This window comes from Anomaloglossus baeobatrachus, chromosome 7, assembly GCF_048569485.1.
Source record: "Anomaloglossus baeobatrachus isolate aAnoBae1 chromosome 7, aAnoBae1.hap1, whole genome shotgun sequence".
Classification (NCBI taxonomy): domain Eukaryota; kingdom Metazoa; phylum Chordata; class Amphibia; order Anura; family Aromobatidae; genus Anomaloglossus; species Anomaloglossus baeobatrachus.
The window spans coordinates 199,536,198-199,555,061 of record NC_134359.1 but is presented as its reverse complement, the minus strand read 5'-3'; the positions used below and the strand labels follow the sequence as shown (position 1 = coordinate 199,555,061).

The 18,864-nt window shown below is 43.2% G+C and overlaps 1 protein-coding gene across 1 annotated transcript in view; it reads left to right on the top strand.

Annotated features, from left to right (window-relative positions):
• The window catches only part of FAM234A (family with sequence similarity 234 member A), a 77,243-nt gene that overhangs the window by 28,456 nt on the left and 29,923 nt on the right, over positions 1-18,864 (top strand). Inside the window, exons 6-7 of the mRNA XM_075317869.1 lie at positions 5,075-5,207; positions 12,279-12,426. Coding sequence (XP_075173984.1) covers positions 5,075-5,207; positions 12,279-12,426 — 281 coding nt within the window. The remainder of the gene's footprint in view (positions 1-5,074; positions 5,208-12,278; positions 12,427-18,864) is intronic.

The window sequence follows — 18,864 nt, the reverse complement described above, 5'->3', positions numbered from 1 at the left end:
AGTGTTTCCCTCAGTGCAAATCTAGAAATCTGATTAGACTAGTGAGGAGGCATTAGACCCCAACCTAATATGATACACCCTGCTCCTTTCCTGGGGCTGTAAATTTTACTCTGACCCAGACTACAGAGTCCCTTAGCGACCGCTTACATAGCAAAGTACATTTCTGGCCGTAATGTGCACTAATGAATGATAGAACAAATTGTTTGACTCTCGCTCAGGCCCCTTTACACTAGCAGATGCAAACTGTATGGGCTCCAACAATCATTAAAGGAGTTGTCCGACATAAACTCAACATTTTTGGAGTTTAAGCTAATCTGTGCTGTATTGTCATATAAATCACCCCTACATTGTTATTTTTTGTTTTCTAACTTTTGTTCCTCTTGAATTCACCCTTTATTGCAGGGCGCTGCAGCTCTTTGTTTACATTCAGCTCTAGCAAACTGACCACTTCCTGTGCAAAACCTCAGTCAGAGCTGGCACCGCCCGACCTCAGTTTCCAGCCCCACCCCAGTGTCCAGCCTCGCCCCCTGCCCGCCCCCTGCACACATTCCCTGTCAGTATTCTGCCCCAGCACTGACCTGTTATCACTACAGCATTGCAAATAACAGCCCCACATAGGGCTCTGCACCGCACACGCACACATATGGCTCTGCACCGCACAAATATGGCTCTGCACCGCACGCGCACACATATGGCTCTGCACTGCACGCATATGGCTCTGCACCTCACACATATGGCTCTGCACCTCACGCATATGGCTCTGCACCTCACGCATATGGCTCTGCACCTCACGCATATGGCTCTGCACCGCACGCACATGGCTCTGTACCGCACGCCCATGGCTCTGTACCGCACGCCCATGGCTCTGTACCGCACGCCCATGGCTCTGTACCGCACGCCCATGGCTCTGTACCGCACGCCCATGGCTCTGTACCGCACGCCCATGGCTCTGTACCGCACGCACATGGCTCTGCACCGCACGCACATGGCTCTGCACCGCACGCACATGGCTCTGCACCGCACACACATGGCTCTGCACCGCACACACATGGCTCTGCACCGCACACACATGGCTCTGCACCGCACACGCACACATATGGCTCTGCACCGCACACATATGGCTCTGCACCGCACGCGCACACATATGGCTCTGCACCGCACGCGCACACCTATAGGGATCTGCACCGCACGCACACAGACAGGGCTCTGCACCGCACACAGACAGGGCTCTGCACCGCACACAGACAGGGCTCTGCACCGCACACAGACAGGGCTCTGCACCGCACACAGACAGGGCTCTGCACCGACCCCCCCCCCCCCATCCCCCATCCCCATAGGAAACACATGTAGGGAGTGCATACTCAACCGTCCTCGGTCCCCACTGCTCCTGCACGTTCGCGCTCTGTCTGTGCTCTGGCTATATCAGCACAGTAGTGACGTCACCACTGTGCTGAAGAGAGCACAGACAGCGGGGCAGTGATGAGAAGCTGCGCTCCTTCTCATCAGCACTTTCAAATGTACCGGCATCTGTGATCTGCGATGCCGGTACATTTGAATGTGCGATTCTGAGCAGGGGGCCCGGTGCTGGCGCTGACACCACGGCAGCCGCTGCCAGGCCCCTCCCCCAGGTCACGGACCCCACAGCAGTGCAGGGGGAGGTTACATAGTTACTTAGGTTGAAAAAAGACCTAGGTCCATCTAGTTCAACCTTCCTCCACCAGTTCTACATTTAGTCACTAAGTCATTTATAACCAACAATGTTTTGTGTACTGAGGAAATCATCCAGCCCTTTTTTAAAAGCTGTTATAGTATCTGCCATTACAACCTCTTGTGGTAGGGCATTCCACAGTCTGACCACTCTAACTGTAAAGAACCCTTTCCTATTTAGGTGTCGGAATCGCTTTTCTTCCACTCGCAGTGAGTGCCCCCTGGTCCTTAGTATTGTTTTCGGAAGAAATAAGTCATGTGCCAGTCCTTTATATTGACCACACATGTATTTATACATATAAATGAGATCTCCTCTGAGACGTCTTTTTTCTAAGCTAAACATATCTAACTTTTTCAACCTGCCATCATATGGGAGGCCTTCCATTCCTTGTAATAGTCTAGTTGCCCGCCTTTGAACTGACTCTAACTTCTGAATGTCCTTTTTAAAATGTGGAGCCCAAAACTGGATCCCGTATTCCAGATGTGGCCTTACAAGTGATTTATAGAGGGGTAACAATACGTTGGGATCACGGGATCTAATCTCTCTTTTTATACACCCTAGAATCTTGTTTGCTTTAGCAGCTGCTGCTTGACATTGAGTGCTGCTGCTCAGCTTATTTGTAATGAGAATACCCAAGTCCTTCTCCTGTTCTGTAGTCCCGAGTTTACTTCCATTTAATGTATACGCAGCTATAGGATTACTCCGTCCTAGGTGCATTACTTTACATTTATCAACATTAAATCTCATTTGCCAAGTATCTGCCCATTCTGACATCTTATCCAGATCTTTTTGTAATATTGTACTATCCAGGTCAGTTTTTAATATCCTACATAGTTTGGTGTCATCGGCAAAGACTGACACTGTACTATCAATCCCATCCACAAGGTCATTAATAAAGAGATTAAAAAGAATCGGTCCAAGCACAGATCCCTGCGGCACCCCACTGCTGACTATAGCCCATTTAGAGAATGTACCATTTATGACTACTCTTTGTTTGTGGGGAGGAGTAAGGGTGCGGGGGAATGTGTGGCAGGGTGCAGGGAAGGGGGCGGTGACTCCACATACTGTACCCGCCCAGCAGGGAGGCGACATGCTGTTCCACATTTGCATGTCAACATGGCCCTGCCCATGTTGACATGAAATGACCGGAAGCAGCAAAATCTCGGCAGGAGCGGTCACATGACCACTCTGAGCCGGGGGAGAGGGGCTGACAGCAGGGCAGGTAAGTGGTCTCTATCTACTTACTTGCCCCAATGTAGCCCAATAGGGTAATAAAAAAAAAAAGTGAAAAGAAGCCGGATAACCCCTTTAAGTTTGCATATTGTTGCCAACACGTCTCTTCATTTATGCAGGACAGTGTCCTACTGACAATTATTTTTAAAGTGAACCTGTCCTATCAAAAAACACTAATAACCTGCAGATATAGGGTTAGTCTGCAGGTCAGTAGTAGACCAAAACCAAGGAACCCTAAATCTTGAGAATATCATAAAATCACCAGAAAGAGGGAACCAAATAGAAGGAGAACCAAAAACAGTGCAGACAGACAAACAATGGTATTAATAGGTAGATGTAAATAACAGCTACTCAGAGGCAATAGAAGACATCGCTCCCCTGGTGCTCCATGCAAAATTTCCTGTCACATTAGTTGGGTAGTCTATAATAGAAATTGCTAAACCCACAAAGGGCAGGTAACAAACCCCACCAAGGCAACTGTGCCAGTGCAAAAAAGGGAAACATCCAAATAGTAGCCAATATGCAGTTAAATACCTGAAGACCTCATCTGCAGGCAGCCTAAGACTGGAGGCACAGGAAAATTATGGGAGTCCTGACGCACATTTCATCAACACAGCGGCTTTGTCAGGAGTGTTCTCATACTGTGCAGCCGTCGCACTGAGAGCCCTACTGCCAGGAGGAAATTACCTGCATTCATCCTAGCAGCTTTGGGGTTTCCGTATTAGGGTCTCGGCTTCAATCATCACTCCGTTCATAATGAGCAGCAGCTGCAACCATGCCCTGGCACTGACTGATGTGTCAGTAATTGCTGGTGCGAGGTTAACAGCTGTCAGTCATTATATATTGAGTGGAGTCTGAAACTGCACTGTCCTCGCCCTATGACTGAAAGTCGGAGGCTGCTGGGAGGAATAAAGTTAAAGGGTTATTCCCATCTCCTATCCTAGTATGTAGTAGGTGTAATAATAATAGTATTAGCTAATACCTCCAATTAGAAATGTAGTATAGTTCTTCTGATTCACTATGTTGCTTACCTCATGTGCAGGACTTTAGGAATCCATGGTTACAACCCCTCATATAGTCACATTTAGTTAGTTGCTGGTGGTCATAACCATGGATGTCTAAGGTCCTGTAATGCCCTGAACATGAGGTAAGTTACCGTGAATCAGAAGAACTATGCTACACGCTTTGTGTGGCAGCTGCATAGCGTAAAACACTATTGAAGTGCAGGTTAACCCCATATCTGCAGGTTAATAGTGTTTTTTACATGACAGGTTCCCTTTAATTTGCAATTAAACACAAATTAAATGAAACGATTGTAGATGCAATCAGACTGCAAATAATTGCTTGTTGATGCAACCGGTTAAAAAGGAACTTTATGTTATGACACTTACAGATAAAAACTGTTAATAGATAGCGACCCATCCAATTAATCATTTATGTTCAGATCAGCTGTGGAAAATCAAATCCAATCACTATGTGCAAATACATATTAATGGACTGTACAGAAATCTTTATAATTATCTATTTACTCCTAGGATTATGTAGTTTATTCATTAATGTTCTAGAAAAGCCTAGATGCCTTTCTTAAGATTTATAATGTTGTAAGTTAAATGGTTCCTGACCTCTGGAGATAGGACACTGATCCAGGAATGTATTGTAATTGCCGTGTTGGGATTTGTGAATTAATTTTCCCCTAATAGTATCTGCGTCATGGGGACTTTGCCTTCATTTGGTTGATTTGTAGGGTTTCAGTTAGTCTGCTGGATCCCTGTCTACTTTCAATCTTAACATTATGTAACTGTGACATTTGTTCTAACATTTGTTATAACCTTTTAAAATACGTTACTTTGATTTATTTGACTATTACTGATGTTTTATATACATTATTTTTTTCTATTGTTCCCTTTCATGTTTGATTGATATCCAGAATCCTGCTAAAATTCTTATTACCAGAAAGGAATGCATTGTGGGAGCGTAGACAACTAGCTGTTAGAAAATGACAGCAGAATTAGGATAAATAATAATAAATAATGTGACCCAAGATCAACAAACTACATTAACATAGAACATGCTTTTATTTTTTAGAATTTCTCTGTATATGCTTTATTAATTGTGTATTGTTTCTTTTTATAGCTACAGAGTGCTATATTTTCAGGAAAAAATGGAAATGGCATTGGACAGAAATGGACAATTAGTAGTGAGCAACCAAGTGGTTACTACACTCATGTAACAAAGTCAAAGGCACAATATGTCCTGTTCTATAAAGGTGAAATAATTAAATATTTATTGTATATACACAGTTATTTATCATAATATGTATGTATATATGTGATATGCTGCATGCAGAAGCCACCATCCCCAATGTCAAACATGGTGGCAGCATCCTGCTATGGGGAGGCTTTTCTTCAACAGTGACAGGGAAGCCGGTCAGAGGTGATGGGAAGATGGATGGAGTTAAATACAGGGCAATCTTGGAGAAAAAACCTGGTAGAGGCTGCAAAAGATAAGATTGAGGACAGGACAGGACAACGACCCTAAACATATTGATAAACTACAATGAATGGTTTAGATCAAAGCATATCCATGTGTGTAAATGGCCCAGTCACAGTCCAGACCTAAATCCCATTGAAAATCTGTGGCAAGACTTAAAAATTGCTGTTCACAGACACCTCCATCCAATCTCACTGAGCTAAAGTTATTTTGCAAAGAAGAATAGGCACAAATGTCAGCCTTCAGATGTGCAAAACTGGTAGAAACACAGCTCAAAAGACTTGCAGAAAATGGTGGTCCTACAAAGTATTGACTCAGGGGGCTGAATACAAATGCACATCACAATTTTCAGATTCATAATTTTAAAATATTTAGAAAAACATGTATCATTTTCTTTATACTTCACAAATACTTACTCATTAGTGTTAATAAATCACATATAATCCCAATAAAATACATTTAAGTCCTTAGTGATCACCAATACGTGTTTTTAATGACCTCCGATATGAAAGAATAGCTTCCCTCGACAGGTGAAAGTGCAGCAGCTGTACACTATAGCTGACACTGCTGCATCAGTCATGATCAGTGTTGGCATCGGCCATAGCCGTGTAAACCCTTATATGATACTGTCAGTAGTGACTACGGCATCTAAATTGTTAACAGAGTGTGGGGGGCTCCTTCTGGAACCCCATCAACACTTTGAGATCATGATTGTGGGGTCCTGATGGTTTCCATGGTATGTAACGGTCAAATAACTCCCATAGTGTCTGCTGGCTCTAGTGACCTGTTCAGAAATTAGGTGGTAAAAAATAAGTTTTATAAATTTCCGTAAAAAAAATGAAAAATTGTGTTACAACTTAAAACCGTCTAACATCCTAACAACATAAAGAACAGAGGGTGATGATGTACAGCAGACATGAGGGAAATTATATTTATCAACTTTTTTTCTGTGGTGTGACACAAAAGTGAAAAATGTAACCTGGTCACTAGTTTATGAGTGTAATGTGAAAAACATGTGGAAAATGATACTTTTTCAAGGCACTGGGCACCGTTCAAATTGTTCCAGAAAATAAAGTATTTCTCCCATTAATTTATTGCACTTACACACGTTTTGTTATACACATGTTTATTTCCTTTGTGTGTATTGGAACAAGACAAAAAAAAACGCAAATTGGACATAATTTCACACAAAACTCCCAAAATAGGCCTGACAAAATTCTTGGCACCGTTCCAAAACTGTGGGTAAACAACTTTGTTTCAAGCATGTGATGCTCATTCAAACTCACCTGTGGCAAATAACAGGTATGAGCAATATGAAAATGACACCTGAAACCATATAAAAAGGGGAGAAGTTGACGCAAAATTTGCATTGTGTGTCTGTGTGTGCCACACTAATCATGAAGAACAGAAAGAGGAAAACCGAACTGTCTGAGGACTTGAGAATCAAAATTGTTGAAAAATATCAATCAATAACAATCTCAAGGTTATAAGTCCATCTCCAGAGATCTTCATGTTCCTTTATCCATGGTGCACAAAATACACTACAGTTCAAAAGTTTAGGGTCACTTAGATATTTCCTTATTTTTTAAAGAAAAGTACATTTTCTTTTCAATGAAGCTAACATTAAATTAAACAGAAATACATTCTATACATTGTTAATGTGGTAAATGACTGTTCTAAGTTCAACCGTCTGGTTTTTAATGCAATATCTACATAAGTGTATAGAGGCCCAAAAACCACCACTCCAGTGTTCTAATAGTACATTGTGTTTGCTAACTATGTTAGAAGGCTAATGGATGTTTAGAAATCTCTTGAAAACCCTTGTGCAAGTATGTTAGCACAGCTGAAAACAGTTTTGCTGATTAAAGAAACTGACCTTCTTTTGAGCTAGTTGAGAATCTGAAGCATTACATTTGTTGGTTCCATTAAACTCTCAAAATGGCCAGAAAAAGAGAACTTTCAGGTGAAACTCAATAGTCTATTCTTGTTCTTAGAAATATAGGATAGTCCATGCGAGAAATTGTCAAGAAACTGAAGATTTCCTACAACGGTGTGTACTACTCCCTTCAGAGGAGAGCACAAACAGGCTCTAACCAGAGTAGAAAGAGAAGTGGGAGGCCCCACTGCACAACTGAGCAACATTACAGAGAGAGAGGGGAGCCAGCACGATCTGAAAATGGCATGCATCATATAAAAAGTGCAAATTCACAGATTTCCAACTATATTCCAACTGTACTGTAATATAAATGAGATTTTTAGCAAATAATTGATCAATTCTTTGAGCCACCCCTGCCAACGTCACGGCAAATCTCAATAGGGGGGTCCTACACTATATTCTGTATGTCATGTGCCATGCGGCCTCCTAGATAAAGTTAAAAGCAGAACCATATTGGAGCACACATACCTGTAACCTGTATATATAACCGCTTCTATGTTGCAAAAGAGGCAATTGTGGATAGAGGCCAGCCCAGGTCCCAGCATGTGGAGCAAGCTCTACACATACCAGGACTATATCAGAACTGACCCTCCCAGTGCCAGACAGCAACCAAAGAATTGATCAATTGCTAAAAATCTCATTTTTTATTGTAGTACAGTTGGAATAAATCTGTGTATTCGCACTTTTTATATGATGCATGCCAATTTTAGATCGTGCTTGCTTCTTTTTTTCTGAGCAACATTACATTAGAGTCTCTAGTTTGAGAAATCGACGCCTCAACTGGCAGCTTCATTAAATAGTACCCAACGTCTACAGTAAAGAGGCGACTCCGGGATGCTGGCCTTCAGTGCAGAGTGGGAAAGAAAAAGCCATATCTGAGACTGGCTAATAAAAGGAAAAGATTAATATGGGCAAAAGAACATAGACATTGGACTGAGGAAGATTGGAAAAAAGTGTTATGACAGACGATTTGAAGTTCGAGGTGTTTGGATCACACAGAAGAACATTTGTGAGACGCAGAACAACTGAAAAGATGCTGGTAGAGTGCCTGACACCATCTGTCAAGCATGGTGGAGGTAATGTGATGGTATGGGGTTACTTTGGTGCTGGTAAAGTGGGAGATTTGTACAAGGTAAAGGGATTTTGAATAAGGAAGGCTATCACTCCATTTTGCAATGCTATACCCTGTGGACAGCGCTTGATTGGAGCCAATTTCATCCTACAACAGAACAATGACCCAAAGCACACCTCCAAATTATGCATGAACTATTTGGGGAAGAAGCAGGCAGCTGGTATTCTATCTGTAATGGAGGGGCCAGCACCGTCACCAGATCCCAACCCTATTGAGCTGTTGTGGGAGCAGCTTGACCGTATGGTAAGCAAAAAGTGTCCATCAAGACAATCCAACTTGTGGGAGGGGCTTCTGGAAGCATGGGGTGAAATATTTCCAGATTACCTCTGCAAATTAACAGCTAGAATGCCAAAGGTCTGCAAAACTGTAATTGCTGAGAAGGGAGCATTCTTTGACGAAAGCAAAGTTTGAAGGAAAAATTTATTATTTCAATTTCTAACCTAGTCAATATCTTGACTAAATTTTCTATTCATTATGCAACTCATTTGATAAATAAAAGTATGATTTTTCATGGAAAAGACAAAATTGTCTGGGTGACCCCAAACTTTTGAACTGTAGTGTAATCAAGACGTTTACAATCCATGCACTGTAGCTAATCTCCCTGGACATGGACGGCTGAGGAAAATTGATGAAACTTTGCAGTGCAGGATAGTCTGGTTGGTGGATATGCAGCTTCAATCAGATTCCAAAGAAATTCAAGCTGTCCTGCTGGTTCAGGGTGCATCAGTGTCAGCGCAAACTATTCGTTGACTTGTGAATGAAATGAAACGCTGACAGAGAGACGTAAAAAAAGGTAGACTGCAGTTTGCCAAAATGTAAATGCGTAAGCCATAATCCTTCTGAGAAAGTGTTTTGTGCACAGATGAGACCAAGATAGAGCTTTTTGGTAAAGCACATCATTCTACTGTTTACTGAAAATGGAATGAGGCCTACAAAGAACAGAACACAGGATCTTTAGTCAAATATGGTGGAGGCTCAAAAATGTTTTGGGGTTGTTTTGCTGCCTCTTTCACTGAGTGGCTTGACTGTGTGCAAGGCATCATGAGATCTGAAGATTACCAAAGGAATTTTGGTGGCAATGTAATGCCTAGCGTCAGAAAGCTGAGTTTGCATCTTAGGTCATGAGTCTTCCAGCAGGACAATGAGCCCAAGCATACGTCAAGGAAGCATCAGAAATGGATGGAAACAAAGCGTTGGAGAGTTCTGAAGTGTCCAGCAATAAGTCCGGATCTAAATCCTACTGACACCTGTGGAGAGATCTTAAAATTGCTGTTGGGAGAAGGCACCTTCAAATATGAGCAAGCCGAAGCAGTTTGCAAGAGAAGAGTCCAAAATTCCAGGTAACAGGTGTAAGAAGCTTGTTGTTGGTTATAGGAAGTGATTGATTGCAGTTATTTATTCCAAAGGATGTGCAACGAAGTATTAAGTTGAGGGTGACAACAATTTTGTCTTGCCCATTTTGGGGGTTTTGTGTGAAATTATGTACAAATTTGCCTTTTTTTCTCTTTTTTTTTTTTTCCCTTCACCACGACAGTGCCAACAGGTAGAGAGGTCCACCCATCTTAGGACAGGTAACCCACTGAAATAAAAGGGCTGCACCTCTCTACCGCATCAGTTCGGCTTCCTGTCCCAGGTTGGGAGACCCCGAAGAGCTGTGGTGCTGCCACGGTGAAGGACGGCTGTCCTCAGGCTGAGCGCCTGCTAGAGGACTGGCTTAATGCCACATCATCAGCTTTAGCCCCGGTAGCATCTCCGGGGGTGTTTTTCCTTCAGGACAGGACGCAGGATTGGGGGATAGGTCCAGGCCCACTTGAGGAATCACGTAACTCATGGATGTTGGAGTCCTCGAGAAAGTCAAGGTTCCTCAAATTTCAGAAAGCTATGCTCTAGCAAGTCGCCACGTGCGGGTTCTCTCAGACATCAGGGTTGCGATTTCTTATCATATTGACAAGTGGGGTACAAGACCTCCCTCCCTGATGGAGACAGCTCGAGGCATTTTTTCCCTGGCACAGATTCATCTCTCTTGCCTCTCGGCACTGCATATTCGGGGGGTGTCCAGCAATATTACAGCCGATTTCCTTAGCCGAAGTCTGGTACGTCAGGGGGAATGGTATCTGCACACGAACTCTGAACCCTGCGACAATCCTTGGACAGTGGACGTCTTCCAGAATTCATGGGACTCAGGTCTCCTTTATGCCTTTCCCCTGCTGATTTTGATACCAGCAGTTTTAAAGAAGACCTGGGAAGACAGGGCGAGTCTACATCTCAGTCCACAAACAGGTGCCTTATCCTTAAGATAGGAGGGTGAGTGATCTTCACGCCCTTTTTGTCAGTCCCCTTTATACGCGGATCCTGGAAGACAGAGTAAGGCTATGTGCGCACGTTGCGTAAATACATGCAGTTACGTTGCGCTTTGTAGCGCAGCGTAACTACATGCGTCCTGCGTCCCCTGCACAGTCTATGGAGATTGTGTAGGGGCCGTGCGCACGTGGTGTTTTAGAGCGCAGCGCTACGGCTACTGCCGAAGCGCTGCGTTCTAAGAAGTGACATGTCACTTCTTCCGTGCGCTTTGCCGGCAGCTCCTGCTCTGTCTATGGCAGGAGCTGCAGGCAGAGCGCATGGAATCGGCTTTTTTTTTTTTTCACTACGGACATTTCTGCAGCGATTTAAAGCGCACATGTGCTCTTCAGATCGCTGCAGAAATTTCTGCAGTGAAGTACGCAACGTGCGCACATAGCCTTATCCTATGCATGGATCCTGCTTATTTGCCTAAGGTGACCAGGACTTTCCACAGATCTCAGGAAATAGTCCTTCCCTCCTTCTTTTCTGCGCCTAGAAATCCAAAAGAGGAAAGGCTCTATACCTTAGACGTCAGGAGAACTTTACTTCATTACCTAGATGTCACTAGTCCTTGCGTTGTTTGTTTGCTTCAATGTTTCTAGGAAGGGTCTTTCAGTTTTTAAGGGATCCATAGCTAGGTGGGTTAAAAAGGCAATTATGGAGGACTATTTTGCCCAGAATAGACCAGTGCCGCAGGGTATTACTGCACATTCTACTAGATCTGTGGCGACCTCCTGGGCTGAGTGTGTAGATGTGCCTCTGAAACAAATCTGTAAGGCGACAACCTGGTCCTCTCCTACTACCTTCTTTAATCACTATAGATTAAATTTGTCTGCCACTGTGGATTTGACTTTTGGTAGAAGAGTTCTACAGGCTGTGGTCCCGCCCTAGTGGTTTGGTTTGTTTATCAGAATCTCTCTGGTGGCACTGTCGTGGTGAAGGGAAAAATCTTGATTACTTACCGGTAAAGGTTTTTTCCAGAACCCACAACAGCGCCACCACTTCCCACCTCTTTTCCAAATTCACCTTTCAGTGGTTGGTATCCACAGTTTTGCGGTGTTTATGTTGGTGTTGGTTTTCATTAATATGCTTTCTTGTATTCCTCTCTGTGCTCTGTAACCTAACTAAGCAGTAGAGAGATGCCGCCCTTTTATTTCAGTGCATTTCCTGTCCTAAGATGGGTGGACCTCTCTCTCTGGTGGTGCTGTCGAGGGTTCTGGAAAAAACCATTACCGGTAAGTAATCGAGATTTTTGTGCTGTTCCAATACACACAACGGAAATAAACGTGTATAACAAAATATGTGTAATTGTAAGGGAGAAAAACTTCATATTCTGGAACGATTTCAAGGGTGCCAATACTTTCAGCCATACACATATATAATATATTAAAAAAAACTGTTGTTGAGTTGTGACACAAGGTTTTATTATCCTCCAACAGGTAGCTCCATCGCTGCATACTCTATCAGCGCCCTGTGTTCCCATACTGCAGAATCGGAAGCAAAACAGTTACCCACTGCTAAGGATTCTGACTGGGAGGCACAAAGAAATCTATCTGCAGGGTTCATTCCCATAACAACTTCTTCCAGGTATAATATGGATGTGTTGTAATGATCTAGTTGAGCTAAATGTGTTGTAGCTGAGCTCTTTGTGTATTTTAATGATGTAGCTGAGCCGAGTGTGTTGGTTGAGCTGGATGTTTTTTGATTATGTAGCTGAGATGAGTGTGTCGTAGCTGAGCTGTGTGTTTTGATGATGTAGTTAAGCTGCGTGTTTATGTAGCAGAGCTTTGTGTATATATACAGCAGAGTTGAGTGTGTATAATCTGTACACGTGGAAATGTTGTGTATAATACAGATGCTGCAGACACACAAACAATAGATTTATTATCTCCCTATTCTACCCAACTGCATTCAAATTAGTGATCTTTACCCCTACTTCCTTCTACTTCCTTACACCTCTAGAGAAGTTTATTAGTAGGACATTTTTTGTTACCTTCAACGGTCAAAAAAAGTGTGTGTGTGTGTATATGTGTTTTTATATCACAAAAGTGTGTACACCCCTCACATTTTTAAAAATGTTTTAATTATATCTTTTCATGGGACAATACTGAAGATATGACGCTTTGATACAAAGTAAAGTAGTCAGCGTACATGTTACAGTGTAAATTTGATGCATCCTCTAAATAACTCAACACACAACCATTTTAATGTCTAAACCACTGGCAACAAAGGTGAGTACACCCCTAAGTGACCACCATTATTTTCCAGCACTGCCTTCCCTCTTTTGGGCATGGAGTTCGCTAGAACTTCACAATAGTCACTGGATCCTCTTCCAGCCTCCATGACAACATCATGGAGCTGGTGGATGTTAGAGACCTTGAGCGCCTCCACCTTCCATTTGAGGAGGTTCCACAGATGGTCATTAGGGTTTAGGTCTGGAGACATGCTTTGCCTGTCCAGCACTTTTACCCTCAGTTTCTTTAACTAGGCAGTGGTTGTCTTGGAGGTGTGTTTGGGTTCATTATCATGTTGCAATACAGCCCTGTGGCCCAGTTTCTGAAGGGAGGGGATCGTGCCTTACTTCAGGATGTCACAGTACATGTTGGCAATCACGGTGTCCTCCATGAACTGTACCTCCCCACAGCCGACAGCACTCATGCAGCCCCAAAGCATGACACTCCCACCACCATGCTTAACTGTAGGCAAGACACACTTGTTTTAGTGTCAAGCATGTGTGGAATACAATCTGAGCTAAATACGTGTATCTTGGTCTCATCAGACCACAGGAAATGTTTGCAATAATCCATGTGCTTAGTCTGCTTGTCTTCAGCAAACTGCAGGCTTTCTTGTGCATCATCTTTAGAAGAGACTACCTTCTGGGATGACAGCTATGCAGACCAATTTGATGCAGTTTGCGGCGTATGGTCTGAACACTGACAGGCGGACCCCCCCACCCCTCTAACCTCTGCAGCAATGTTGGCAGCACTCGTACATCTATTTTGAAAACATAACCTCTGGATATGACGCTGAGCAGGAAGTATTTATATTACATCCTTGCGGTCACAGTGTGCTTGCTGCGAGTATTCACAAGTCTGGAGTCACATAGAGTGACTGCAGGTTTTTGTGCCAAACGTAGACAACCCCTTAAAAGACCGGACAATTTTTTGTGTTTGCATTTTCGTTTTTTCCAAGAGCCATAATTTTTTAATTTTTCTGTCGAAATAGCCGTGTGAGGTCTTGTATTTTGCGGTATGGGGAAATGTGGCGAAATAGAAAAAAGTGCAATTTTGCAATTGTATTTTGGTTTCTTATTTCCAGTGTTCATTTTATCATGAAACTAACCAGACAGTATGATTCTCTCTTCAGGTCAGTACGATTATGTAGAGACCAAACATGTATAGTTTTTGTTTCTTTTATTTCTGTGCTGAAAAATTGTTTGAAATTTCGAAGAAAACATTTTTTTTGCATGTCACGATTTTCCAAGAGCCATAACATTTTCAGTTTTTGGGATCTGAGGCTGTGTGAGGGCTTGTTTTTTACACCCTGATCTGATGTTTTTATTGATCACCTGTTATTTCATTTTTTACATTTGTTGTGGCGGCCAAAAAACTGCAATTCTGGCAGTTAGTTTTTTTTTTCTCATTATGTTCTCTAAACATTGCATTTTTTAATTAATTTTATATTTTGATAGATCGGACATTTCTGAACACAGCTATACTAAATGTGTATTGATTTTTTTTGTATTATTGTTTAATTGTTTTGTTTTTAATGAGACAACAGGGAGGTGTTTTGAACTTTTTTATATTTCTCAGATTTTTAAAACTTTTTTTTATTTTATTTTTTTACTGTTTTTACTAGGCCCCTAGGGGACTTGAAGTTGCGATCATCACCTGTATAGCAGAAATCTCAATTTCCTATGAATGCCGGCTCGCAGCCATCATTCACTGGAAGAGCATCATGGCACACACAGGTCATCATCTGACTCCCAGCTGTCTTGACAACCCATTAACGTCCCGCGATCATATCATGCGGCCGCCGATTGGAGCTGGGAATGGCCTAATCCCCACCATTGCTTGTTAAATCTCGCTGTCAGCGACTAAGCATGATTTAATGGGTTAACAGCCATGGGTAGAGCTCCGATCCACCCGTGGCTGTTAGAGGCAGATGTTGGCTGATCAGATCAGGTGTCGTGAGGGAAAAGCTGCGGGTTCGGCATATGAGCCAGCATCAAAGGCAGGGAGACGAGCCATGACTTACATAATATGTTAAGGGGTTAAGGTCTTTTTATACAGGCACCTCTCTGTAACAGCAGCGACCAGAGCTCCGATGTCTGGTGTTTGACACCATAATAATTAATCACTGACATTGGCATTTAAATGGAGCAATTGCCAGTGGGCATGCATTTACTTCCGTGAGCTACTTTTGACACAATTGCGGGGCGATAATAGGTTACCATGGCAGTCGAGGATTTTGTGAAGGCACAGCCACAGTATAAACAAGTGATCAAAGGATCACAGGTTCAAGTCGCCTAAGGGAATTAAAAATACCGAGAGAAAAAAGTAAATCCTCCCGGTTTTTCCAGTTTAAAAATAAAGTAGTAAAATTCCTATCCAATAATATATAAAAAATAATTAGGCCATATGGTAAATGCCAAAGAGAAAAAACAATGAAACGCAAAAATTGCACATTTTTTTTGGATGCCCACATCTGTTTTTTCGAAAATGCAATGAAAATGCTGTATGTAGTGGAAAAAAAGAAAAAAAAATCACAACAGTCCAGAACTAATAAACACCAATAAAAGCAAGAGAATAAATTATTAATTAGTATAATTTTTATTACATTAAAAAAATCCCCTCAGCTCTCCAAACAATAAATTCATTACTGGAAAAATTGTGCATATACAAAAAAATAATGTGCATGCAAACAATTTAAAAATAAAACATTGAAAAATATTAGCTGGTCAGGTTAGCTGGCAGCTGGCCAATGAGAAAACAAAAGCCATAATAAAACAAATTATTATTTTGCATGTAGTACATAACTGCATAAAAATTGTACAAAATAGCCGACTTTAGTGTTTGAAACTCTAAAGCGGGCTTTACACGCTGCGATCTCGTTAGCGAGATCGCAAGCGATCGTACCCGCCCCCGTCGGTTGTGCGACACAGGCAAATCGCTGCCCGTCGCGCACAACCTCGCTTACCCCCGTCACACGGACTTACCTGTCCTGCGACGTTGCTCTGGCCGGCGATCTGCCTCCTTTCTAAGGGGGCGGGTCGTGCAGCGTCACAGCGACGTCACACGGCAGCCATCCAATAGAAGCGGAGGGGCGGAGATGAGCGGGACGTAAACATCCCGCCCATCTCCTTCCTTCCGCATTGGCGGTGGAGGCAGGTAAGGAGATGTTCCTCGCTCCTGCGGTGTCACACATAGTGATGTGTTCTGCCGCAGGAACGAGGAACAACATCGCTAATTAGAAGAGAACGATTTTTTGTTTTAGGACGACCTCTCCGCGGCAAACGATTTTGGCCGCTTTTACGATCGTTTTAGGTCGCACATAAGGCGGGCTTTACACGTTGTGACATCGCTAGCAATTGCTAGCGATGTTGAGCGCGATAGCACCCACCCCCGTCGTGTGTGCGATATGTGGTGATTGCTGCCGCAGCGAACATTATCGCTACGGCAGCTTCACACGCACATACCTGTTCGGCGACGTCGCAGTGACCGCCAAACAATCCCTCCTTCACGGGGGAGGTGCGTTCGGCGTCACAGCAACGTCACTAAGCGGCCGTCCAATAGAAGCGGAGGGGCGGAGATGAGCGGGACATAACATCCCGCCCACCTCCTTCCTTCCGCATTGCCGGTGAACGGAGGTAAGAAGATGTTTGTCGTTCCTGCGGTTTCACACACAGCGATGTGCGGTGCTGCAGGAACGACAAACATTGAAACTGCAATAGTAACGACATTATGGAAATGAACGACGTGACACAGATCAGCGATTTTTTTACGTTTTTGCGCTCGTTCATCGTCGCACCTAGGATTTACACATTGCGATGTCGCTGCCGGCGCTGGATGTGCGTCACTAACGACGTGACCCCGACGATATATCGGTAGCAATGTCGCAACGTGTAAAGCCCGCCTAAGAGTCACACACTGCGATATCGTTAATGACGCCGGATGTGCGTCACAAACAACGTGACCCAGACGATAAATCATTAACGATATCGTAGTGTGTAAAGCCCGCTTATGAGCTGAAATAGTCTGCGCAACAAATGTAATCATGCTATCTATGTGCAGGCATAAGGAGCAGGTTGTTTAAAGGGCGTTTTCCATAGAACCATATTAAACTTTCAAATAACAAGCATGGAGATTCAATGGAGGCACTTGAGTATATCAATAAATAAGAATGGAAGGATGCATTTACATGTATATCTTCATTAGGCACCAATAAACAAAACATAGTTCATAGCATGCAGTCAGGGAAATGAAGATGATGAAGCTGTTTACTCACTGTCCATGCAGGGAAAATGTACATTTAACAGAGGTCCTGCCAAGGAAATAATCAAAATCCTGGCTGTGAATTCATGCATTATACCCTCACTTGGCACATCATTCCATGCAAGCTAAAAGGAGGCTGAGCGGTGTAGCTATCTGCCGAGGTGACAGACTTGTAGTTCTAGAATTGCTTAGTGTGTGTTCATGGAGCGGCTGAGCGGTGAAGCTATCTGTCTAGGAGACAGACTTGTAGTTGTAGAATTCCATAGTGTGTATTTATGGAGCAGCTGAGCCATGTAGCTATCTGTCTAGGAGACAGACTTGTAGTTGTAGAATTCCTTAGTGTGTATTCATGGAGCGGCTGAGCGGTGTAGCTATCTGTCTAGGAGACAGACTTGTAGTTGTAGAATTCCATAGTGTGTATTTATGGAGCAGCTGAGCCATGTAGCTATCTGTCTAGGAGACAGACTTGTAGTTGTAGAATTCCATAGTTTGTATTTATGGAGCAGCTGAGCCATGTAGCTATCTGTCTAGGAGACAGACTTGTAGTTGTAGAATTCCTTAGTGTGTATTCATGGAGCGGCTGAGCGGTGTAGCTATCTGTCCAAGGAGACAGACTTGTAGTTGTAGAATTCCTTAGTGTGTATTCATGGAGCAGCTGAGCCATGTAGCTATCTGTCTAGGAGACAGACTTGTAGTTGTAGAATTCCATAGTGTGTATTCATGGAGCGGCTGAGCGGTGTAGCTATCTGTCTAGGAGACAGACTTGTAGTTGTAGAATTCCATAGTGTGTATTCATGGAGCGGCTGAGCGGTGTAGCTATCTGTCTAGGAGACAGACTTGTAATTGTAGAATTCCATACTGTGTATTCATGGAGCAGCTGAGCCATGTAGCTATCTGTCTAGGAGACAGACTTGTAGTTGTAGAATTCCATAGTGTGTATTCATGGAGCGGCTGAGCGGTGTAGCTATCTGTCTAGGAGACAGACTTGTAGTTGTAGAATTCCATAGTGTGTATTCATGGAGCAGCTGAGCGGTGTAGCTATCTGTCTAGGAGACAGACTTGTAGTTGTAGAATTCCATAGTGTGTGTTCATGGAGCGGCTGAGCGGTGTAGCTATCTGTCTAGGAGACAGACTTGTAGTTGTAGAATTCCATAGTGTGTATTCATGGAGCAGCTGAGCGGTGTAGCTATCTGTCTAGGAGACAGACTTGTAGTTGTAGAATTCCATAGTGTGTATTCATGGAGCGGCTGAGCGGTGTAGCTATCTGTCTAGGAGACAGACTTGTAGTTGTAGAATTCCTTAGTGTGTATTCATGGAGCGGCTGAGCCATGTAGCTATCTGTCTAGGAGACAGACTTGTAGTTGTAGAATTCCATAGTGTGTATTCATGGAGCGGCTGAGCGGTGAAGCTATCTGTCTAGGAGACAGACTTGTAGTTGTAGAATTCCATAGTGTGTATTCATGGAGCAGCTGAGCCATGTAGCTATCTGTCTAGGAGACAGACTTGTAGTTGTAGAATTCCATAGTGTGTA